The 25,760-nt window shown below is 43.4% G+C and overlaps 1 protein-coding gene across 3 annotated transcripts in view; it reads right to left on the bottom strand.

Annotated features, from left to right (window-relative positions):
* Positions 1–5,698: 5,698 nt before the first annotated feature.
* Positions 5,699–25,760, bottom strand: part of KCTD9 (potassium channel tetramerization domain containing 9) — a 458,686-nt gene continuing 438,624 nt past the window's right edge. For all 3 annotated transcript variants that reach the window (XM_044083151.1, XM_044083153.1, XM_044083152.1), the window contains one exon: positions 5,699–5,846. In XM_044083151.1, the coding sequence (XP_043939086.1) occupies positions 5,730–5,846 (117 nt within the window). In that variant the 3' untranslated portion in view covers positions 5,699–5,729. The remainder of the gene's footprint in view (positions 5,847–25,760) is intronic.

Here is a 25,760-nt window from a genome sequence, read left to right as displayed (position 1 = left end):
CTCTTCCACAAGTTGTACTATAGCTATTGCAGCCCCTAACATTTTGCTGGTGTGAGTGTTAAAAGTTACCCACTTGTTTACACCGGTGGCATAGTGTGTGGGAAAAGCCAGAGGAGTAGGTGTTTGCACTGTTTATAGTAGCTTTCTGGGTTGGGCTGGTCTGCTGCCTGTGTAATTGGCGGGTTCCTATCAGTTTCACCTGGCAGCAAACCTATTACCCCCGATAAACTTCCTACTGCCCTTCTGATTCATCCCAGGGGTGCGCTGTGCAATTGTACTGCAATGTGCACACTATTTCCTGGGTTCACTTCCTTTATCTTCCTGTAGATCCTGTTGCACGGCGGGCACACCCACTTACAGTTGGTCATACGTGGGCAGGTTTAGACACCCCTCCTGGCTTTGCTGTGCTACGCTGGAAGCACCCCAAAGCAACATGGCTCCAATCTGCCGACAGTATGCCTGACACTCCCACACTTGTCACCTACCTCCTAGCCTTGCACTCAGCCATTCATACTTGCACACTGTTGGGACATGCCTCACATGCTGGAGAAAACCGTGATTCACTATCCTCTCTCTCATTTGCACAGAATTGCCTACTCATGTATAGTTACATGCCTCCCCCTTACCAACCACTACTCACTGGCCAGGTTGCCTTTTACCTGCCACTGACTTGCATTGTGGAATACGGATTTTACTTGGACTGTTTTAGGTTTATTTTATTTCCCCACTGGTCCCCATTTACAAGCCGCTGCCCTATGCTTCAACGGCCGTGATTGGCAGACATATCTTAAAAGTTGTATTTTGTACATTTAGCATTGTTTGCAATGCCAATGGCCTTCTACTTGGCTACTGGTATTCTTCCTCCATGATGTGCAGCATTTATTTGGAGTGGTCATAGCTCCATTTTGGAGTTCGCAGTACTGTACTCAGTTACTAAAAAGAGTACATTTCTGCATATTATGCTAGTCCTGCACACCCAGATTCCTGCTTCCTGGATGGGAGATGCAACTCATTTGCATGGTTTTCACCTGCAAATGGGGTGATTTGCATATAGGGGCTGGGGACGTGCAGCACCAGTGCTACAGCGCTCGCACACGTCAGAGTTGCATATACGGGGATCGCTCAGCCACCATATTGGCAAAATTTAATCTTAGACTAATAATGCACACTGTGCAAGCTTTTGAGAATCCATGGGAATGTTTATTGGAATGTTTTAAGTTAACACATGAAGTTTTCAGAAAACAGTTTCATGAGCAAGATTGTGGAGTTAAGCAGTTGTTTTTACAGGTGGGTGAGTGGGTGTCAGGACACCACTTGAAAGGCTAGCAGACCTTCTGGTGAGGGAACAAGTCCTTACCACTTTGCCTAAGGACATGAGAATCTATTTGGCAAACCAGGAGTACAACTCTGGAGATGACTTGGGGGAAAGAAAGGGGATCTCTACTTAGCAAGCATGGCATCCCTGCACAAGGAGATGACCAGTGCTGCACATGGATATAAGGGAATCCATGGTGGGCAGTCTAAACTACCCTAACAGAGGAAGCCACTAGTTCAGGTACACAGCCAGTTTCAAGGGTTAGACATTTTAAACGTAGTTAGTGGGGCCATGCAGCATTCAGAAGCTCACAAAGGCAAGGCGGGGAAAAAAGGTGATGGAGCCAACAAGGAGGAACAGAATATCAGTGGTAAGTTGTCAGCAGACAACAAGGATACCAGCCCATCACTAGAGTTTATAATCTACCTTAGTGGAAGAAACAAGCCACTACTAAGACCGACTGCTTCTGACATAACCATTGAGGCCTGCAGTGGTTAATGAAGAGCAGTACTTGCTGAGAAGTCCACTCCAGTCACAGCTTTAGGAGGGACCCCATTCCAAATGGCTTTGGCGAGGGTTCAACTTGATTGGGAAGGTAGAAAAGGAAGTAAGCAAGTAGGTGTGTGAGGATATCCTTGCAGATGTCCTGACAGGAAATGATTTTTGATAATGCAGTACTGTGTGTGCATGCAGTTACACAGTCAGGACTGGAGACAGGCATGTGAGGGCTGGTAGCCTGGGGACGCCCAGACAGATCCCATATCTGAAGCCAGGGCTGGTGAGGTGGCTATGTGAAGTACAGATCTACCCTGCAGCAGTAAGCCTGAAAGCCAGCCTCAGCTGCTGGTAGGTACTGGTGTTCCCTTGGACAGTGTGATGGCAAGGACAGAGGTGAGTGGTAGTACCAAGGCTGACAGTGAGGCACCGCCGTCTGAAGATACCAGACTTCCTGTGGAAGGGGAGCTGGGTGGGAAGGGTCACAAATATAAAGTTGAGACAAGCTCAGCTCTTGGACCCTATACTAAGAGGCTTTCAGGAGGTAGCTATGGAGGCACCTAACTGTCAAGGAAAAGGACAGTCTGCATACTGGGATAAAGGGACACTATACAGGAAGTGGACCCCTGCAAGAGGGCTAGAGGGTGAGGTAATACAGCAGTTGGTAGTGCCTTGAGTCTGGCACTTCTAGCCATAGCCCATGACATTCCTTTTGCAGGTCATATCAGCATAAAGCGTACCAAGAAATGTATTATGCAGAACTTTTACTGGTCTGGGATTGCAAGAGATGAATAGTGTACTGCAGGACCTGTATGCAGAGCAAAATGTACACAAGGCAGGAGACAAGGTCAAAGCTCCCTTGATGCCTTTGTGATTGAGGAGTCGTTTCACAGTGTAGCTAAGGATATTGTGGGACCTCTTGACTACCCCAAGTTCTACAGGGGTTAAGTATATCCTGCTGGTAGTAGATTATGTTACTAAATACCCTAAGGCACTGGATCTGTTCCCCATCGAGGCAGAAGTGGCGGGAAATGCTTTTAGAGATTTTCAGCAGGGTATGTTCCCACACAGAAATACTGACAGATACCAATTTCATGTCAGACCTGTGGGCTCGACTGTGGGATCGCTGTGGGGTGAAGCACCTAAAAACCACCCCCTACCAACCCAGACTAATGGTCTTATGGACAGGTTAAACAATACACTGAAGACCATGCTAAGGGCATTTCCAGATCAGTTGACGAGAAAGTGTGACAAATATTTACCCCATCTGCTGTTTGCATAAAGAAGGGTACCCCAAGAAACCACAGGTTTTTCACCCTTTGAATTGTTGTATGGGCAGAGAAAGAGGGGGCCTCAACATCGGATTTGTGATGAATGGGAGGGAATGTGAATTCCACGAGGAGTCTCTTATAGCTTATGTCCTAAACCCCATGACGAGGCTTCAGAAGGTAATGGGCTTGGCCCAAGAGAACATGACAGGAACCCAACAAAAAAAGGCCTGGTATAACAGGAATGCTCAAGACCAAGAGTATTATGTGGGACAGCAGGTTATGGTGCTCATTCTTGTCAGACACAATAAGCTGCAGGCAACTTGGGAAGGACCCTCTGAAGTGGTAAGGAAAGTCAGTGAAGTGAATTACATAGTAGACCTGCTAGGCAGGAGGCATGGCTACATCGGGCCAGCCAGTAAAATGCCAAGTTATTTAGATGGAGCTTAAGGTTGCAGGCAATATGATATGATGGTGCGCACCATAGTGGGGTCAAGCAATGCCACTGCAGATGGGCTCTCTAGACAGGGGATGGGTTAATGTGTTTCCAGACAGGCTCATGTCCCTCAAGCCACACCTCAAGGGTCACTTGAAAAAATAGCTTGAGTCTTCAAAGGGGGAAGAGATATGATCTGAGGTATTGTCGGCTGTGCCAAGAGAAGTACGGCAATAGATGCCTAACATGCCAGCATAGTTTTTATGTCTGATTTTATGTCATTTGTATAACAAACTGATTTGTATACATCCTTGTGTTGAAAACATTTATAAAGCTGTGTGTGCTAAAAATGTACCAACAGTGGGTCCTGCTGGACAGAAGTAAAATACAACAGTATGTCAGACTGTATTGTAACTGTTGAAATTAATATACTGCAAGGGAATACTGGAAGAGAAGAGGTTAATCTCAGTCCAGCTAACATTGAAAAACAGTCAAATTAAATTCCCTGGTTTAAGCCATAAAGATTGTATCTTACAGTTCTGACTGCAGCCACAGACGAAATGTCTGAAAACAAGGACTAGGAATCCTACTGTATTGTCAGAGGTGAACTAAACGGTAACCTAGAAGGGTGGAAGTTTCAAAATGGTTTTATAGCTTCCAAATGCTATAACAAATCTCAGCAAAACTCTGTGTGCATGGTAACACATGCTAAATTCTGGTTCAGTTTCTACCAAAGGGAGAAGTGCAGAAACCAGAGTCAAATGACCAGATGTATGTGATGTCTTTCTGCAATCCAGCACTAAAATTAGGTTTCAATAGTCTTTGTAATCCAGCACTAAAATTATGTTTTAATACTACATGAGACAGAAGTATCAGGGCAGTATGCTTTTGAAATCTGACAAAGGAAAACCACTCGCCCAATTCATCTTGCCTTGCTTTAGTAAGTAATCATGAAATAGTAATTCTTTACATCAGTCAGGAAAATGCAGACTAGTACTTAACTAATCTCATTGTATGTGTGTGAATCTATCCATCTGTATTATTTTTAATACTTCCTGTGACAAAGTCTGGTGTTTACTGTAAATATTTAATATTTTCATATTTTCATATTTTATTTTACATATATAAATATACATAAACTTTTCATTGCGGCTGGTCTTTTAGAGATTTTAACCTTTGAGAGTACTTCTATTTACTTGGTAATACTGTGGTCACTCCTGTAAACCTTACTGCACTGGTCAAACACTACCATTTGTTTTAGTGTTATTTGTACTGTTTAACTGGGTACTCTTGTAAGAGCCTTAGATTAGTTGGGTAGTGGTAGCATAACAACCTTATAGTCTGGGCAAAGGTAACAGAGCTGGTAAATCTGCCAGCCTTTCCCAGGTGTGTGTGTGTGAAAATCAAATCTCAGAGTGTGTAATCAGCTACCTGGAGCAGAGACACAAAGCACACTAGTTTCACAGAAAGGGTGGAGGACTTGGCTTGGAACATTTGTCTGATATCTCAATTCTACAGCTATGCCAGTGGAGTCTTATTGGGGGCCAAGAGAGAGAAAGGAGACACACAAGAGGGGAAACCCAGCTGACAGACTGCGTGCATTCCCTGGGTGCTCTTAAGAGAAACTGTGCTTGGTGCCCAGAGCTGCATATGCAAATACTGTATCTATTTTTGTTCCAACTGAATGTCCCTCACTGTTATCAGTATTGAGGATTCAGGTTCTGATTACTGGCCCAGAACAGGGGAGTCAAGTGTCACCATAGCCATGCAAGTCCTTGACAAACCCCCCACTTCAAGAAGTAGAGAGCCCAAAACAATTTTCAGCTTTTAGTGTAAAAGTGATTTGCACCAATCCGCTTTACATAGCAACAAAATCCACAAATCCTTCAGCTCCAGCAGTGAACAAAATAAAAATAAAAAATAAGCAGAAAACTCCATTCCAACTGGCTTTCTACAGATCTACACTCTTCCCAGCTTAGATCTTCAACTGCAAATCAATTAAAAAAAACCTGTACTGCCATTTTATTACAAAGCAGAAACTTTGTGCTTCATGTCAAGTTTGCCCCACTCTTACAATACTGCATGTCACTATTAGATAAACAAATTTTCTTATTTCATAACTTATTCTGCATTCAAAATAAGGAAAAAAGGAAAATTTACTCTTAAGTTTCAACTGCATTCACTCACCGTATGGCTTTAGTATACTGTATCCAGGTTACCTAACACTTTGCGACATGTGTAGTGGTGTCAGCATCTCTTCAAAGATGGCACCTTTAACATTTGACCCTCGCAAGTTAGCTTCCTGCAAATCACATCCAGAAAGATCACAGTTCTAGGAAAGAAAAAAATGAATCCCACGGTTAGAGCAAGCAGAAGCATGACAAAAATAAATGGAGCTCATACTGCCTTTTTCCATAGCTTGAATCATTGCTGCTATTAAGTACTGCCCAGCATTCACAATTACCATTTCTTAACTAGCACTTAGTGAAGCCAGCAAAATGGAAACTTCTGTGTCAGAGTAATTGATACTTTCAAGCACTTCAAATAACTGAATTTCTAAATTCTGACATACAGATGTTTAGCACAATGGATGCTAAAGAATTCTATACCACATGACAATGTGCAGTCAAAAACTACTGCCAGTAACGCACAAATTTTCTTGCACAAAACTATCAGTAAAATTCCAGGATACGTGTATAACAAAGCATGTTCTACTTTGAAACTTGTGACCAGATGTCAATTTTCAATATATCCTCAGCTTTGGGTTCAGATCCTACCCTTGGATACTACTTGGCAGTTACTAAAGCCTGTTGCAACCCTAAAGCTCTCAAGCTTCTCCCTTACCCAAAATGCACCAACCCCTTACATACCTCAGATCTTGTTTGCAGTTTTTCATAAAAGGACATGGTCAGCCATAGCTCTCAAGTTTGTGTTTTTGTCAGATAAACATTTCCCTTTGTATATTACACGCACATTTTTTGCCATACATATTAAATATTTTCGTGTTACTAGGTTTTCCCTTATCCTTGTACTCATTGCACTCAAAAAGAGGACTCGCATTCTACTAACACATTGACAAATGGAAAGGCACTTATTGGCGTTTCATCGGCTGCGGATTGGATTAATAATACAGGTGACTTTTTATCTTTTTTGCAACCTTTATGCGATGGTTTGCCGGTGCAGGGTCCTATGTGTTCCAATGAAGACAATTTTGATGCGTCTGAGAAGCTTAAAACTTTGGACAATAAGACTTTAAAGATACGTAAGCTACAGTTAGAAGTCGCTTACTTTAAACAGTGCATTTCTGAAAATATGGTACCTAAGGGTTTGAGGAACAATTTCACACCCTCGGGTTTAATCAAAGAAAATGCTTTTCTTATTGGATTTAAAGGCGATGTTTCAAAAACAAGGACTTGATCTTTTGGAGTTGATTATTAAACATTATACTGTATGTATTGATAACTTGACTACAGAAATTAATCTATTAGATGAGGAAATTAGAATGTATGTTTCCTTTGAAAAGTTCAGGTACGATTACGAACGCATTTTTGCAAGCATCGATACTTATATGGGAAAGTTGAAAATTCAAAAAACCAAGAAACTATTTAGGGATAGACAAGTTTACTTGTCTAATACAGCTTACCCTAAATTGGCAAATTTTGTCATTCAAGACGAGGACTCAGGCTCTGGGCATGATAAGAGTCCAAGTATGGATACACAGGTTCCGGATGAGGGGGAAGCTGCAACCTCTACCAGTAATTGGAATGTAGTTAGAAGAAGTAACAGAAACAAGAATAAAGGAGGGGACATGAGGCTCAATCTTTAAACACTATTAATTCAAAAAAATGATAATTCAAAAAATGATAATTCACATTTTTTAGTGAAAGGACCCAATCAGAATCAGGGGAGGAAGAAGAACAGGAATTGGAAGAATTAAAAGTTGAAGTAACACCTTTAGAAGCCCCTAATTGTCCTAGTATTGTAAAGAACAAAAAAGGTGATTTCACTATTTACAATTTTTCATCACTGACGTTAGAACCTGAGTTAGTTGAGTTACTTTCATTAGGTTACAATTTTGTTCCATCGAGACATTTTGATGTTGTTAAAGTACTTATTGACCTGAAGTGCTTTGTCAGGAAGCTTAATTTAAAGCTTTTGTTTAACAATTCTAACAATGAAGATAGAGTTGCTATAAAGCTTCCGAGCATCTTTAATCCCCCTTTACACGTAGGCTTACGTATTTTTGAAAATGCCTGCGAATTAGGTATCAGCCATTTAAATAATACTAAGGGGGCTAGGAAAAGTATTTTTAACATATCAAAAGAGCAGTTGCAGGCCTTAAACCAACTTAAGGAATCCTCTGTCAGAGTTATGAAACCTGACAAAGGTGGTGGTCTTGTTGTCTTTGAACATGATTTATATAATGAAAAAATGTCATTGGTTTTGGACACACCGGCATACAACCATTCATCTCTTAATGAGATGAACACTAATATTCATAGGATTAAGGGGTATTTTAGGGACCTCTTTATTGAGGGTAGAATAGACCTTGAGACTTATGAGTATATTAACATCACTCAACCAAGAACGCCTGTCATGTTTGGTATACCCAAGATTCATAAGAATCTTGGGGATCCGCCTATGAGGGCATTAGTTGATGGAAGGTCTTCCATTTCTTATCCATCAGCTAAATACATAGATTCTATGTTAAACAAATACTTGGAATACCTTCCAAGTATTTGTAAGGACTCATGGAGCTTTTTAGAAAGTATTAACAGCTTTACATTTGACAGTGAGTACAACTTTGTTACAGTCGACGTAGTCGATTTATACACTTCCATACCTCATTTGGAGGCTATAGAGTGGTTGGAGTTGTTACTGTCTGAATTAAAAGCTCCAAGAGACGTGATCAATAATATTATAGAACTTCTAGATCTCGTTCTGTCCTCTAATTTTTTCGTCTTTGGAAAAGAATTTTATATCCAGAAACAGGGCGTTGCCATGGGATCTCCGTGTGGAGCCATTGTAGCCAACTTGTTTATGGCACACTGGGAGAGGAAATTTGTCCTAAACCACCCATCATGGAAAAATAGGATATGTTTTTACACCAGATTCCTTGATGACATTTTTATTCTGTTCAAGGGCAATGAAGAAGAGGCACGGTTGTTGATTGAATATTTCAACAGTACAACAACATTCCTTAGGTTTACTTCCAAATTTGATACTTGTGAGATAGATTATTTGGATGTTAAACTGAAAAAAGACATAAGGAATCTAAGATTCATTTCATCTATTTATCGTAAGGACACTTACATTAATTCATTCCTACACTACACAAGTGCCCATCCATACAAACTAAAAAAAGCCATTATTAAAGGGCAATTAATTAGGGCAGTTAGGATGTGTAGTGAACTTAAAGGTTTTGAGGAAGAATGCACAGTCCTTAGCGAATTTTTCTTGGACAGGGGTTACCCACCCTTAGTCATAGAAGAAATGATATTAGAAGTTTCTAACAAAAGAAGGAATGGAATTCTTTCCCCCTTAATTCTTGATCATAGGCTTGTAAATGTTAGTGAACAAGATATGGTAACCGAAGTGGCAAGTACAGGTCTTGGTCCTGTTACTGTGATTGAGGAACCTAGAAGGGACTTTACTTTGTCCTTTTCTACTGTTTTTAGTTTGAATTCTAAAGAAATATCAGATATTATTGTTAAAAACTGGTATTTCATTACTAATAATTCCTTTTTAGTTGAGAAACTTGGTGATAAACCAAGGTTCACATTTAGGAGAGGTCACAACATTAAGGAATTATTGCAAACAAATGTACCAGCACAAGCTTTTCAAAAAACAAAAGGATGTTTTACCTGTGGGGCCTGCAACTGGTGCCACGTTTTGCGAACTGGGAGCTCGTTTAGTATTGGTCATAAAAAATATTGGATAAATAGCAGAATAGATTGTAATACAAAATCTGTTATATATGTTGCTCTCTGCGTTTGTTGTCTGGCATTTTATGTCGGAAAAACTGATAGAAAATTCAGAGAGCGCATATACCAACATATATATGCAATTAGAAATAAAAAAAGTGAGAATGCACTTGCCAAACATGTGGTTTCCAACCATGGGCATAACTTTGTTTTTATGGGTATTGACTGTAAACACAAATCTATCAGGGGAGGACCTATCTCTTTATTATTAGAAATTTTGGAATTACAATGGCAGCTTAAATTAGACGCCTTTAACATGCCAGGCTTAAACGAAAGCTGCAATATAGCTCCTGTGTTAAAATACAGATCTTACCTCCGCTGATATGTCATTACTATAATAGGTTTGTTTCTACCACATGGATTTAATAATTTTTTATCCAGTATGGAGTTAAATAATTGATTCAATATATAGGATGATTTTTTGTATATTATATCATAATTATGGTTATACACAAGTGTCACACATTGTTTATTTCATATTAAATGAACTTATAAGTATTTATTTTAAAAGTATTAATTTTAAATGTACTAATTCTATATGTACCATAATTTTATATGTATCAAAATTCTTTTACATAAATTTGTTTTTACTGGAAGGGTGAGATATTATAGATTTTTAGCTGAAATGATTTGAGAAATAGGTGTTTGTGAACATCTAAATAGTCTAAGGAAGTGATGTAATATATATACCAGCTGATTTTAACAAGGCTGCCATTAATATAAATTCTGGTTGGCGCCTTTTTTCTGTGTTTTTCTGCCTCTGATGAAGCTACACTTATCTAGTAGCGAAAACGCTGTTTGTTTTTTGATTTAATAAAATTGCGTTAAGGCTTTTGGCTATCTTAGGCTGCTGAGCATTCCGTTTGTTTTTCTAACTACCATCATTGACATTTTTCCCCTACATGATAGTACATTTCTAATTCCCACAATGCCTTTCCTGGTACACATACCCACACACATACCCACACACACACACACACATACATATTTTATATATATATATATATATATATATATATATATATATATATATATATGTGTGTGTGTGTGTGTGTGTGTGTGTGTGTGTGTACAGACACACACCTATAAATAAATAAAATAAAACTGAAAAAAGGCACAAACAAATGTTAGTGAATCACCAGACAAAGAAACAAGCTGAACAAATGTTTAGCGCTTTTGTTCCTTTATTAGTGTTAGAACTTCTTCAGATAAATTAAATACAATACCCAAATCCCAGACAGAGTCAGTATAGCAATAAAATATCTACATTTCAGGCTTCAGCCAATCGCAGTAGGTTAAATCAATCAGTAGGTGTACCGTGTACCATGGTATAAGATCGTGCCCAACAACAGAATGCAACAGACTCCTATCAATGTAAATTAAAAAGTAGCTTTTGTTTAAATAGTAGTAAACTCAAACATTATGCAAATTAATTATACCACTTCAATGCGCATTTTAGATTTAGTGTCCCATTTAGTCGCAGAGAGGTATCCGCATTCAACAGCAACTGCCATTTCAGCTCGCAGACCTCTGTGTCCAAATCCCTAAAGAAAGAAACCACATGCTCCAACACATAAAAAATTAATTTTACAAACCCAGTACATAGAAGACTATGCTTATCAATCAAGTGCATTACTTTGATCTTTGCCTTTAATGGCTCTACAGTATTCTTTAAGAGCCTATCATTTTCTTCAAGTCTTACCAATGTAAAAATTGACAAAACATAAACCAGCATAAACTACCCCCCACAGTATTACAATCAAAATGCTTATGAAAAGTCACTGTTTTATTGCAAAGTGTAAAAGTGCAAGACAAACTAGTGTAAATGTAAGCACAAGCCACACATCCTCCACATGAAAACATGCCTGAGGCCAAGTCCGTGTCTAGCTGCTGCTGGAGCAGGAAAGGAGAAACCCTATTTTCAAAGGAAAGCCTAATGAGCATGTTCTTTTGTGAAGGAAAGTTGGTGCCTCTGCTAGAATGTGTTCACCATCACAGTTACTTGTTAAAATACTCCAGTTTCTGGTAATACTTTCCCTTATCACTGCACAATGTCTGCAGATCAGAAGAGGGAAAAGTACAGTTTTGTACCTACCATAAATGTAGATGTCCGATAGGTATGCATCTGCAGTCATCACATATGGGTTGTCCTGCCTCAGGCAGCCCTTCGGTCGGCCGGATTCCAAAGTCTGGGTCCGGTGTCGGCTGATGTCGCCCTCTCCCCGACAGAGCGCCTGGGGTATAAAAGCATCAGCCGACGCCATCTTCCTCGGTGTTTCTTGCCCCAGAATACACACACACACACACACACACAACAAATACACCATAATAGATAACCCCAGCTAGCTATGTTAGGGAAAAGTACCCCATAAATACCAAAGAGGGGAAGGAGGGAGGGTAAACCTGACTGCAGATGCATACCTATCGGACATCTACATTTATGGTAGGTACAAAACTGTACTATGTCCCTCAAGGATGCATCTGCAGTCATCACATATGGGTAGAATACCATAGCCAATCTGGGGGTGGAGGATCTATGTAAAGGATGGTGTAGCTAAGATGCCCTGCAGGACTGCCGTAGCAAAGCCTGCTCTGGATCTGGAATATAAATGTAAATTTTAATGCTTGGAAAATGTATGCACGGAGCTCCATGTAGCAGCTTCTAAAATGTCCTTGGTAGCCACCCCTCTTAAGAAGGCTGTGGAGGTGGCTGTGGCTCTGGTGGAATGAGGTCTAATGTTAGCTGGCACAGTTTTTCCATGGCAGGAATAACAGAAACGAATGCAATTCCCTATCCATTTTGAAATTGTCTGTTTGGAAATTGCTTTTCCTTGTGCACCAGCAGCATATGCTACCAACAGCTGGTCAGTTTTTCTGTAGCTTTTCGTTCTGTCCAAGTAGTAGCGCAACTGTCTATGTCCAGAGTGTGCAGAAGTTTCTCCCCTTTGTTTTGTGGATTTGGAAAGAAGGTAGGCAGGTGAATAGCTTGGTTTAAGGAGACCCTGGATACCACCTTTGGCATAAATGAAGGATTGGTTCTCAATGACACTCTATCCTGATGAAAAATAAGAAATGGCTGTACTGCCATGAGGGCCTGTAACTCAGATACTCTTCTTGCTGAGGTTATGGCCAGAAGGAAGGCGGTCTTCCAAGACAGGAACTGTAGTTCTGCAGATGCTGCTGGTTCAAAGGGAGGCAGAGTTAGTTTTTCCAACACGAAGTTAAAGTCCCAAGTAGGCACTAGAGGCTTCCTTGGAGGATTGATGTTTTCAATTCCTCTTAGAAACTGTCTTAGAAGAGGATGAGAAAAAACAGGTGGATCAGTATTATACTCTGCTGAAATTGCTGAAGCATGAATTTTAATGGAAGAGTAAGACAGGCCATTGTGGAGCATTTCTGCCAAGTATTCCAGGATATGTGGCATGTTCATCACTGTCGCATCTAGGCCCTTTGTGGTGTTCCAAATGTGAAATCTTTTCCATTTTGCTGAATATGCCTTTCTTGTGGAAGGCCTGCGAGCTTCCATGATGATATCCTTCACTCTCTTGGATAGCTTATCCTGAGGAGGAGTCAAGGTATTTTCCAGGCTGTTAGCCGCAAGGTTTTCAGGTTGGAATGCAGAGTTTTGTAATTGTGCTATGTCAGGAGAAGTGGCCATTGAGGAAGAGGCCATGGTTTCGTGTGTGACATGCTCTTTAACAGTGGGTACCAGTGCTGTCTTGGCCTGTCCAGAGCTATCAGAATCACTTTTGGCTGCTCTGTCCTTATCTTCAGTAAGACCTTGGTCATTAATGGAAGAGGTGGAAATGCATAAACTGTTAGGGTTCTCCAGCTGAAAGATAGGGCGTCCACTTTCCATGCTTGTGGGTGGTATGTCCTTGAGCAGAATTTCTTCAGCTGTTGATTGTGGGGGGAGGCAAAAAGATCCATGTCTGGCCTTCCCTATGATTGTGTTCTGTAGGAAGACGTCTGGGTGCAACATCCATTCGTGTGCATCCATGATATTTCTGCTTAAGCTGTCCGCCAGTATATTGTCTTTTCCTGGCACAAACTGGGATTGCAGGTCTATATTGAGTTTCAAGGAAAGTTCCCATAGATTCATTGCCAGTCTGCAAAGAGGGTAGGAATGGGTGCCTCCTTGCTTGTTTATGTACCACATAACTGTGGTGTTGTCCGTCCTTATTAGCAGGTGGCCTTGATGCAAAAAGAGTTTGAAGGCCTCGATTGCATGTATCACTGCCAGCATTTCCTTTTGGTTTATGTGCATGTGTAGCTCCTTTTGTGACCACAGTCCTTAAATACATCTGCCCTCCATGTGCGCTCCCCAACCGTGGTCTGAAGCGTCCGTTGTAATAGTTTGGCTGGCTATTGGCTTGCTGAAGGGCAGACCCCTGTTCGATTGGCTTGCTTGAGCCCACACAGAAATTCCTTTTGGAGACATGGAATGAGTGGGATCAAAGTTTCTAAGCTGTGGCTGTGCTGAGTCCATAAACTCCTTAGGTACCATTGTAGTTTCCTCATATGCACCCTTGCTTGGGGAATGAGAAGAATGCAAGATGCCATGTAACCCAGGGCCTGCAGGATTTTCCTTGTAGTCAGCTGAGTTTGTCTTGTCAGATTCTTTAAGTAATCCGGTAGTTGTCTTTGTTTTTCTTCTGTGAGAAAAGCCATTTGGGTGGTTGTGTCTAAATCCGCATCCAGAAAAGTTATTCCTTGGGATGGAACAAGTCTTGATTTGTGAAAGTTGACTGTATATCCCAATGCCTGCAGTATGTGGATGGCATAATTTAAGTCCTTTACCAAAGCTTGTTGGCTGTCCGCTTGTATAAGGCAGTCGTCCAGATATGGGAATATTTGAATCCCCTGAAGTCTGCAGTGCGCAATTACTGATGCCAGGCATTTTGTGAATACTCTGGGCGCAGTAGATACGTCAAAGGGCAATGCTGAGAATTGATAATGCTCTGAGCCTGCAAGAAATCTGAGGTGTCTTCTACAACTTAGTCTGATAGGGACATGCAGGTATGCCTCCTTGAGGTCTAGAGTCACCAGCCAAGACCCCTTGCCCAGCATGGGAAGGAGTTGCTGTAGAGTCAGCATTTTGAATTTTGGCACAATGAGATAAGTATTCAGTGCGGACAAATCGAGAACAGGCCTCCGTTGATTTTCTTTTCTTGGAACAAGGAAAAGTCTGGAATAAAAACCTTGGCCTTGTTCTGAAAGAGGAACCATTTCTATAGCTTTCATTTGCATTAATTTGGAGATTTGTTTCAAAGCCTCTGCCCTTTGATTTGGTGGCAGGTCTGGCATGCCTTTTCTTTTTGGTAATGTGTGAAAATGGAACCTGTATCCTCTGTCTATTATTTGCAGTGTCCATTTGTCTCTTGTAATAATGTGCCAATTGTCTGAGAATAAAGAAAGCTTTCCGCCCAAAGGTGCTTCTAATTGAGCCCTGGTTGGCGGAATCAAAGCAAAGTCATTGAGTGTCCTTGTGCAGCAGTTGTAGGTCCTGCACTACCTTTCTGGTTGGGAGGCTGCCATTGATGCCCTCTGTAGGAGCCTCTAGCTTGCCCTCTACCTCTGGCACGCCTGTTCTTGCCTCTCTGAAATCTTTCTGTCTGGAAAAGACCAATTCTTGGCAGGCCAATTTCTGCTGAATCTTGGTGGTTGGACTTGTAGAAAATCTTTAACCGTTTGTACAGATTTTGCCTTTTCCTCAACCTTCTTTAAGACCTCCTGAGCAGTGGAGCCAAATAACTTTTGCTTTTCCAGGGAAGCATCCAGAAGCTTAGCTTTAACATGGTCTGGCAGAGATTGTTCCTTCAGCCAAGCATGTCTATGTATGACTGCACCTGTCATAGCTGACCTACATGAAGCTTCCAATGCATCATAACCACATTGTAAGAAATGGTTACTAACCTGCTGGGAGTTATGTACCAGATCCTGTAGTGATTTGCGATCTAGGGGTTCAGGTGAAGACAGTTTCTTATGCAATTCATCTAACAAATACTCTTGGTACTGTATCATATGAAATTGGCAATTTAATGCCCTCATAGAAAGAGTAGCAGAAGTACACACTTTTTTACCCCATCTCTCTAAAGCCCTGGACTCCCTTTCAGAGGGGAGTGGATTTTTAGAGGTGGCAGCCGCAACGCCTTTAGGGCCCTGGGAAATAGTTTCTGGATCAGCAGAGTGTGCCTTGTAAAGAAAATGCGATTCCAGGACCCTGTAGTACCTATCGGGTTTGACAGGGGCCGGGGGAAGAGTGTCAGGGGGTATGCTAGACTCAGAGTACACATCAATGACATTCAAAACAGGAGCAATAGCCAAAGGTCTATGCTGAGGTAAATGCAGAAAAGTTCTTAATCTTTTCCTGGAATCAGAAAATTCCTGGCCCTGCCATTTGAAATGCTCTCTCATAGTGTGAAGGGTCTCACCAAAGGATAGCTCTTCAGGAGGGGAGGCCGAGGGGATGGATTCCTCTGCATCAGAATCCTCGTAGGCCGAAAAAGCCTCCTCCTGGTAGTCCGAGAGAGCAGATCCATCAGAGGCCTCCTCTGAGGAGTGGGGGATGAGAGAGCTCAACCCTGGGCCTTTTGTCTAGAGGAGGTTGAGAGCCCCTGTCCGGATGAGGTTGAGATCCCCTAATCAAGGAAATAAGGCCCTCTGCTAAAATAAGAATCTGAGAACTTGTAGAGGGTCCCTGAGGAATAACCCTGGGAGGCATAGCTTTTGTATGTTTAGCAACTTTAGCCCTGGTGAATGCCTTTATGGGCATGGCTGCAGGAGGCCTAGCTGCACCACGTGCTGGAGTAGTTTTGTCTAGAGTAATGGTGTCGGAAGTTTCCAAAACACCAGTTTCTGAAGGAAATTCAATAACCGACTCAGCAGGGGCCTCTGGGGCAGAGGTTGTCGGTTGAGTGGTTTTGGGTGTCGGAAGTACCAAGGACTCAGTTTCAGCCGAGACACTCGCGGTAGGCCTGGCCGTGGTTTCAGCAGAAACCGCGGCCCGCGTATGTCGGTCCTTGTCCTTCCGTTTGTTTATTAAATGTGAAGTCGGAGTCTCCGACGGCATTTTGTATGAAAAACTAGCCCCAAAAAATTCCTCTGCGAACTCCGCCCATCTAAGAGTGCGTCGGTTGAAGGAAGCACAGGCTGAACAGGCCGAGACGTCGTGGTCTGGGCCTAGGCAGGGGAGGCAGTAAGAGTGGAAATCCTTATGAGGTATTTGTTTCCCATAAGTTAAACAATTATTAACTTTATCTGACATCGGCTGAGGCAAGAAAGAGTCCCCAACGGGTGCCAGGCTTTGAAGTCTTCGGTAGCTGAATTACAGGAGCTGGCTGACCGGCACTTGCGAACTGCTTCTGCTTCGGGCACCACACAGCAAGAAAGACTGAGGAAGATGGTGTCGGCTGACGCTTTTATACCCCAGGCGCTCTGACGTCGGGGAGAGGGCGACGTCAGCCGATGCCGGACCCAGACTTTGGAATCCGGCCAACCGAAGGGCAGCCTGAGGCAGGACAACCCATATGTGATAACTGCAGATGCATCCTTGAAGGACATCCAATACATTTGTCAGGTGAAACTAGCTGGGTCTGTGAGGAAGAGGTTGTTGCAGTCTGAGAGATGTTATTTCCATTCACAAGTTCTCATGTTGAGTAAGCCCCCCTGCAATAGAAGAGCTCCCAGCATGGGTAGGGCACTGTTCAGAAATGTAATTTGCCCCATTAGAGGGCTGATCCAGAACCAGAACTTCACTGGGTCCTGCAATAAAACCATGAGAAATGACAGGTGGAAACCTATCTGAGCGAGCCTGTCGTATCGCTTCCAGCACCGAAAAGTACAGTTGTGTACAGTTACCATAAATGTAGATGCTAGAGTGTACTCACTGTTGCAGTCATCACATTTGGGGTTATCCTTGCCAGGATAGCCTTCAGCAGGCCCAAACACCAGAGGCTTAGTATTACAGCGTCGGTTGCGGTCGCTTCAGGACTGACTTCAGGTTTTCAGTAGTACAAAGTAAAGCAGCCAACGCCATTACATCAGTTTTCCTTGCCCTGTCAGGAGACCCCAAGCGTTAGCCAGGATATGGTGGAAGTAAATACCAAAAAGTTCCTTGTAAGGGGGAGGGGGGGGGAGAAAGGGGAATGGAGGGAGGGAGGGAAACCAGGACCAACAGTGAATACACTCTAACATCTATATTTATAGCAAGTGTACACAACTGTACTACGTTTTTAGTGTTTCACTGTTGGTCATCACATTTGGGTTGATTCCCAAAGCTGAGGAAAAGGGTGGAGACGATCAAGGAGCCTAGGGACTAGTTAGGATGCCCTGCAAGACTGCAGTGGCAAAACCTGCCCTGGATTTGGAGAAGATAGGCAGGTGGTAATGCTTGGTGAAAGAGTAAACAGATGTCTATGTGGCAGCCTTCAGGATGTCCCTGGTGGGGACCCATGAGAGGAAAGCTGCAGATGGGGAGGCTGCTCTGGCAGAGTGAGCCCTGACCCCGTTAGAGGGAGGTTTCCCATGTTACTTGTAAAATTAATGGATGCAGTGTGCTATCCATGTGGAAATTGCTTGTTTAGAGATGGCTTTGCCCTCTGCCTTGCAGCAAAGCTGACCAGTAATTGATCAGTCTTTCTGAATGATTTAGTCCTGTCTAGATAGAATCTGAGCTGTGCACACCTAGAGTGAGGATCCTTTCACCCCTTGTTTTGCGAGTTAGGGAAAGGGCAAATAAATGGATTGGTTGAGAGCCACACTGGACACCACTTTTGGCATGGGGTTAGTCATGAGGGACACCCTGTCAGCATGGAAGATGATGAAGGGCTCTTCCGCCATGAGTGCTTGTAGTTCAGAGACTCTTCTGGCAGTCTTCCAGGAGAGAAACTAACTCTGCTGACTATGCTGGTTCAAAGGGGGGCAGGGTGAGCTTTTTCAACACAAGTTTAGGTCCCAAGCTGGGATAGGTACTCTTCTCGGTGGCCTCAAGTTGCTAGCCCCTCTTAGGAACTGTTTGATCAGAGGGTGTGAGAAAAGTGAATGCTCAGTGTTGAAATGAGCAGAGATAGAGGCATGAACTTCTACAGAGGAAAAGGAGAGACCATTGTGTAACAGATCAGCTAGGTAATCCAGGATGAGAGGTAGGGAGGGCTGTGCCATATCAGCTCCCCTTACCCTGAATCTAGTTGTGGAACTTCTCCATTTGTCAGCATAAGGGCGTCTAGCCTCACGCATAACATCTGGAACCTGTTTACGGAGACTGGTAGGATTGATCAGTGGTCAGGGATTAAGCCAGGCTGGCAAATTGAGGGTCTGCAATTGGGGATGCATGAATGTGGGTCAGGAAGGTTGGGGTCTGAGGGAGATGCCATAGTGGCAGTGGGGACAGACTGCAGAGCAGTGGGTACCGGTGCTGGCGAAGCCAGTATGGAGCAATCAGAATTGTCCTTGGTTTTTCTTCCCTTATTTTGAGCAGTACCCTGGGGAGAGGTAGGGGGGAAATGCACAGACCGAGAGACTGACCCAGGGGAAAGATAGGGCATCCACTGTCCAGGCCATGTAGTGAGGCTCCCTGGTGCAGAACTTGTGGAGCTGACGGTTGGTGTGGGAAGCAAAGAGGACGACCTTCGGGGTGCCCCATTTCTGAGTTATTAGGGTGAAGGTTCTTTGGTCTAGCTGCCACTCATGTGGGTCCAGATGTTTTCTGCTCAAGTTGTTTGCCAGAGTTTAGAGAGCCTGGCAGGAATTGTGCTAACAAGCATAGTTGCATGGCAGAGGCTGTGTGCCATAGGGTCATGGCCTGCCTGCATAGAGGGTAAGAGCGATTCCCTCCCTGCTTGTTGATACACCACATTACAGTGGTGGTCTCTCTTGATCAGGAGAGCCGCTGGGGAGAGAAGGGGCCTGAAAGCGGTCAATGCGTACTGGACAGCCAGCATCTTTTTGGTTGATGCGCAGATGGAATTGCTGTGGGCTCCATTGGCCCTGTATGCACCTGCCTTCCTAGTGTGCACCCCAGGCATAGTCTGATGCATCTGTGGTGAGGGTCTGGGCGTCAGGGGTGGCAAGAAAGGTAGTCCCTTGTTGTGGGAGCAAGCTGCTGCCCAACAAAGAAAATCATTCCATAGCCAAGGTATTATTGGTACAAGAGTTTCCAGGTCTTGACAGTGTTAACACCAAAAGCTTTTTAGGTACCACTGAAGTTTCCTCACATGGAGTCTGGCACACAGAATGAGTAGAATGCAAGATGCCATGAACCCCAGAGCTTCCAGAATTTTCCTTGCGGATTAACTAGGGTCTGGTGGCTAGTTGAGACAAGTAGGATTTAAGGTAAGTTTGCTTTTCTGGTGTAAGGAATGCCATCTGGGATGCTGTGTCCAGGCTTGCTCCCAGGAATATGATCCTTTGGGTGGGTACTAATTTGAATTTTTCGTTGAAAGTGTACCCTAGGGAGATCAGTAGGGACTTAAAAACGCCAGGTGCTTGAGCAGCTTTTCCCCGACTGTCTGCCTGAATTAGTCAGTCATCTAAGTATGGGTAAATTTGGATATTCCTTTGATTGCAAAAGGCAATGATAGGAACCAAACATTTTGTGAAACCTCTAGGAGCAGTAGACAAGCCAAAGGGAAGCGCAGAGAACTGAAAGTTCAGAGATCCTGCCCTGAAACAGCTATTTCCTGCATGATTCCCTGATAGGAATGTGGAAGTAGGCCTCTTTTAGGTCTAGGATGGCTAGCCAAGCATTCTTGGAGAGCATAGGTAGCAGTTGCTGGAGGATGAGCATTTTGAATTTTGGTATCACCAAGAAGGTGTTTACAATGGATAGAGGATAGGGTGCCAGGTGCCCTCCTTTCTGGGTACCAGGAAAAGTCTGTAGAAGAAAAGTACAGTTTTGTACCTACCATAAATGTAGATGTTCGAGGATCCACATTACTGCAGTCATAACCTGTGGGTAGTCCGCTGTCCTCGGTCGGCCCGAATACCAAAGGGTTAGGCTGGCGTCGGTCATGGGCGCCCGGAGCTGACGTCAGTACGTAGTAGTACTTAAGCGCATGAACGACGCCATATTCTCAAGTCTTTCTTGCCCCAGATGTCAGAAGGCCTTAAAGAGAAAAGGCCAGAGCCATAAAGGAGAAAAATAATTATCCCCAAGTAATAAAAACAACAACCACAACCCCAAACCAAAGCGGGGAAGGAGGGAGGGAAAATAGGACTGCAGCAATGTGGATCCTCGAACATCTACATTTATGGTAGGTACAAAACTGTACTATGTTCTTCATCTCACATTGCTGCAGTCATAACCTGTGGGTAGAATCCCAAAGGAAAAGGGAGGCTGGCAAACTAAAAGGCATTAGGGGCTGCTAACATGCCCTGTAAGACTGCAGTGGCAAACCCAGCCCTGGACTTGGAGAAAAGAGGGAGATGATAATGCTTAGTAAAAGTATGAACTGAACTCCAAGTAGCTGCTTCCAAAATGTCCTTAGTAGCTACACCCTCAAAAGCAGTAGAAGTGGCCGTAGCCCTAGTGGAATGAGGTCTAATCCAAGCAGGAACATTCTTCCCATGATGAGAACAACAAAAAGCAATGCAATTACCAATCCACTTTGAAATAGCCTGCTTTGAAACAGCTTTCCCTTGTGAACCCAAAGCAAAAGTAACAAAAAACTGTTGAGTCTGTCTGAACTCCTTAGTTCTGCTCAAATAATTACGTAACTGCCTGTGTATATCCAAAGAATGCAAGATTTTTTCCCCCTTATTTTGGGGATCAGCATAAAAGGTAGGCAAATGGATAGACTGGTTCAAGGCCACATTAGAAATCACTTTTGGCATGAAAGTAGGGTTAATGCAAAGAAACTCTATCCTTATGGAATATTAGAAAGGGTTCAACTGCCATGAGAGCCTGCAATTCAGATACCCTTCTGGCAGAAGTAATGGCCAACAAAAAGGCAGTCTTCCAAGACAAAAACTTCAATTCAGACGTAGCTGCAGGTTCAAAAGGAGGCAAAGTAAGCTTCTCCAACACAAAATTGAGATCCCAGGCAGGAGTAGGAGCTCTACGTGGAGGTCTTATATTTTTTGCCCCTCTAAGAAATTGCTTAAACAAAGGGTGAGAAAATAAAGGAGGGTCACAATCATAGTGAGCAGAAATGGCTGCAGCATGAACCTTCACAGAGGAAAAAGACAAACCCTTGTCCAGTAATTCAGTAAGGTACTGCAGTGTACAACTCAAATAAGGTACCGAAACATCAAAATCCTTTGTTGTACTCCAAAGAAAAAATCTCTTCCATTTTTCAGCATAAACTTTTCTAGTGCTAGGCCGCCTAGCTTCCAAAATGACATCCAAAACCTGCTGGGGAAGCTGAGAACCCACAGGCTCTAAAACAGAATACGCCAGGCCGTTAGATGCAGGGACTGCACCCTGACATTGAGCAAATGACTGCTTGACTGGGACAACAAATGAGGAAGCTGTGGTAAAGGCCAAGGAGGCTCCTGAATTAAACTCCTCAGCAGAGGATACCAGTGCTGACGTGGCCAATCTGGTGCTATTAAAATCATGCAAGGCTTGTCCCTCCTGACTTTCAAGAGTACCTTGGTAAGAAGAGGCAGAGGAGGAAAAGCATAGACGTGAAGGTTGTTCCAACTGAAAGATAGAGCGTCCACTTTCCAAGCTTTTGGGTGAAACATCCTTGTGCAAAATTTTGGTAGTTGGAAATTTAGAGGAGAAGCGAACAGATCTATGTCTGGAGTTCCCCAAGCCACTGTCAACTGTTGAAATACCTGAGGATCCAATTTCCACTCGTGGGGATCCACAATTTGTCTGCTCAATACATCTGCTAGGGAGTTCTGTGCTCCTGGCAGAAACCGTGCTTGAAGAGTGATGTGCAACCCCAGAGCAGTCTCCCACAATATCACAGCTTGTCTGCAAAGAGGGTAAGAAGGAGTCCCCCCCTGCTTGTTGATGTACCACATGACTGTAGTGTTGTCTGTTTGAATCAACACCTGTCCTGGTTGAAGTAGGCCCTTGAAAGCCATCAGGGCAAACTGGACTGCAAACATCTCCTTCATGTCGATAAGCAAATGCTGTAATTTGGGAGGCCACGTGTCTTGAATCCATTTCCCATTGAAGTGTGCTCCCCAAGCCAGGTCGGAGGCATCCGTCGTTAAGATCTGACTCTCCTCTGGTCGGGTCACAGAGTCCCTTGTTTAGGTGACATTCCTGTGCCCACCACAAGAATTCCTTCTGGATGCACGGTATTATCTGAATGACAGTGTCCAAATCGTGGCAGTGTTGAGTCCATACACTTTTGAGATACCATTGTAGCTTCCTCATATGCAGTTTGGCATTGGGAAGTACCAGAATGCAAGATGCCATGAACCCCAAGGCTTGAAGGACTGTCCTTGCAGTCAGCCTGGACCATACTGATAATTGCTGGAAGTATAGGTGAAGAGTTCTTGGTTTGTCCGGGGTCAGAAAAGCCATCTGAGAGGCTGTATTCAGTCTCACACCCAGAAAGCACATGTCCTGAGAGGGTACTAGACTGGACTTTGTTTCGTTCACAGAATACCCTAGGCACCTTAAAACTGCCATCACATACTGTAGCTGTTGAAGTAACTTGTCTTTGTCTTGAGCAAGAATCAAGCAGTCGTCCAGATAAGGATAAATTTGTATTCCCCTCAGTCTTAAGTAAGCTATTACAGGAGCCAGAACCTTTGTGAACACCCTGGGCAGTAGATAAACCAAAGGGCAATGCAGAGAACTGATAATGAGAAGTACCAGCCAAACGCAGGAATCTCCTGCAGCTGGGCCTGATAGGAATGTGAAGATAGGCTTCTTTGAGATCCAGAGTTATCATCCAGTGCTCTTTTCCTAGCAGAGGCAGAAGTTGTTGTAATGTTAACATCTTGAACTTTGGAATGTCTAGGTATGTATTGAGAATGGACAAATCCAGAATTGGCCTCCAAGTGTTTCCTTTCTTTGGCACTAGGAATAGACGAGAATAAAACCCTAGGCCTTCTTCTGACAAAGGTACCACCTGGATTGCCCCCATCTGTAAAAGCAAAGAAATTTGATCCTGAGCCTCCATCCTTTGCTGAGGAGGTACATCTGGCATGCCTTTGAAAGGGGGGAAAAGTGTGAAAATAAAACTTGTAGCCTTGATTTAGCCTTGATTTATTATGTCCAACACCCATTTGTCCTGGGTGACCAAATGCCAATTTTGTTTGAAAAGTGCCAACTTTCCTCCTAGAGGAGCTGCCAGAAGAGATGGGTCCGGCAGCTGAAGATACAGGTCATTGGGTCTGTCTACGAAAAGGTTGACCCCTGCCCTCACCAGAAGATTGTGCAGAAGAACTCCAAGTCCTAGGTCTGAAAGAACCCTGAGCGTGAGCCCTGCCCCTACCACATCGAGACCTGCCCTTACACTGAAAATCCAAAGAAGGGTAAGACCATCCCTCTTACAGGCCAATTCCTGCTAAACTTAGGGGCTGCACTTGTAAAAATTCTTTAACTGTCTGCATAGACTTAGCTTTGTCTTCCATCTTTTTCAAAACTGACTCCACCGGGGAACCAAAAAGAACTTCAGATTGAAGGGGAGCATCCAAAATCCGAGCTTTAACATGCTCTGACAAATTTTGATCCTTAAGCCAGGCATGTCTACGAATAACTGAACCAGTAGCAGCCACCCTGGAAGAAGCCTTAAGAGCATCGAAGCCACACTGCAAGGAATGTTTACCAACTTGATCTGAAGCATGAACTAAGTCCTGCAATTCCTTACACTCTATACCCTCAGCTAAAGCATCTACCTTAGCTTTCAATTGACCTAACAAAGTTCTGATACTTCAGCATATGGAATTGGCAATTTAAAGCCCTCATAGCTAATGTAGAAGAGGTGTACACTTTTTTACCCCACCTATCCAACGCTCTAGAATCTTTATCCAAAGGTACTGGATTCTTAACCACAGAAGCCCTGACACCCTTAGGCCCTTGAATAATAGTTTCCGGATCAGCTCTAGGGTTCTTGTACAAATATTTATGTGCCTCGAACTCTGTAATACCCGTCTGGCTTGACAGGGGCAGGGGGTAAAGAAGCAGGATTATGGGAAGCTTCAGAAAAAACATCCTGAACATCTAAAACGGGGAATTGCCAACGGTCTATGCTGTGGCAAAAACAAAAATTCTCTAAGCCTCTTACGAGAATCTGAAAGATCCTGACCTTCCCACTTGAAACGCTCCCTCATGGAATGCAAGGTTTCAGAAAAGGGAAAATCCTCTGGAGGTGAAGCAGAAGGACAGGAATCCTCTGCATCCGAATCAGAATACGGAGGAAAATCCTGAATATCTTCAGCTGAGGACTCAGAGTAATCTGAAGAATGCTCCATTCCCTCTAAATCTGCCTCCACCCTAGGCCTCTTCTCTGGAGGTGGCATAGAACCCCTGATCAAAGTAATCAAATCCTCTGCCATTTTCAACATATGTTTTTTAGGAACAGAACCCGAAGAACCAGAACTGTGCCCCGTACCAGAAACACCCAGTCTAGCCTTAGCAGGGCCTTTAGTGACTGAAGTAGAAGGCCTAATAACCTTTTGTAAGGATGGAACCACAGAAACTTGAGAGGCACCCTCGGCCTGACCTAACTCCTGAGAGGCCAACTCCTGCAAAAGTAAAGGTTCCCCCTGGGATTCAGCAGAGACCTCGGCTGGATCCACAGATTCAACCGTAGATTCCATAGAACCGGCATCCGTAACAGACAACTCCTCCGGTTTAGACCTTAAAGATTTATCTTTTCGCTTTTTAGCGGTAGCGGGCGTCGGAGGATCCGACGGCAAGTTGTAGTTACACCGCTTACCGAAAACAAGCCTAGCACAGTCTAATCTGCGTTTAATGGTGCGCTTATTAAATCTAGCGCAAAAGCGACACCAGACTATGTCATGTTCAGGCCCTAAGCAAGGAATAGAGAGAGAATGATAGTCCCTATGAGGTATCTGTTTCCCACAAGAAATACAATTAACTTTTTCTGACATCCGGATTAACTGAGGCAAGAAAAGACAAAAATTTTCTAGCAGGTATTTAGCCCAACTTGGTCTTCGGTCTGAAACTCGAAAACTGAAAAGTTCAGAACGCCGAACGGCACTTGCAAACGCTGCTTCTGCTTCAGACCACGCGGCAAGAAAGACTGAGAATATGGTGTCGGTCATGCGCTTAAGTACTACTACGTACTGACGTCAGCTCCGGGCACCCATGACAGATGCCAGCCTAACCC

This window comes from Protopterus annectens, chromosome 9.part0, assembly GCF_019279795.1.
Source record: "Protopterus annectens isolate FY-2018-M chromosome 9.part0, PAN1.0, whole genome shotgun sequence".
NCBI lineage: Eukaryota > Metazoa > Chordata > Ceratodontiformes > Protopteridae > Protopterus > Protopterus annectens.
This window is presented reverse-complemented; position numbering and strand designations above follow the sequence as displayed.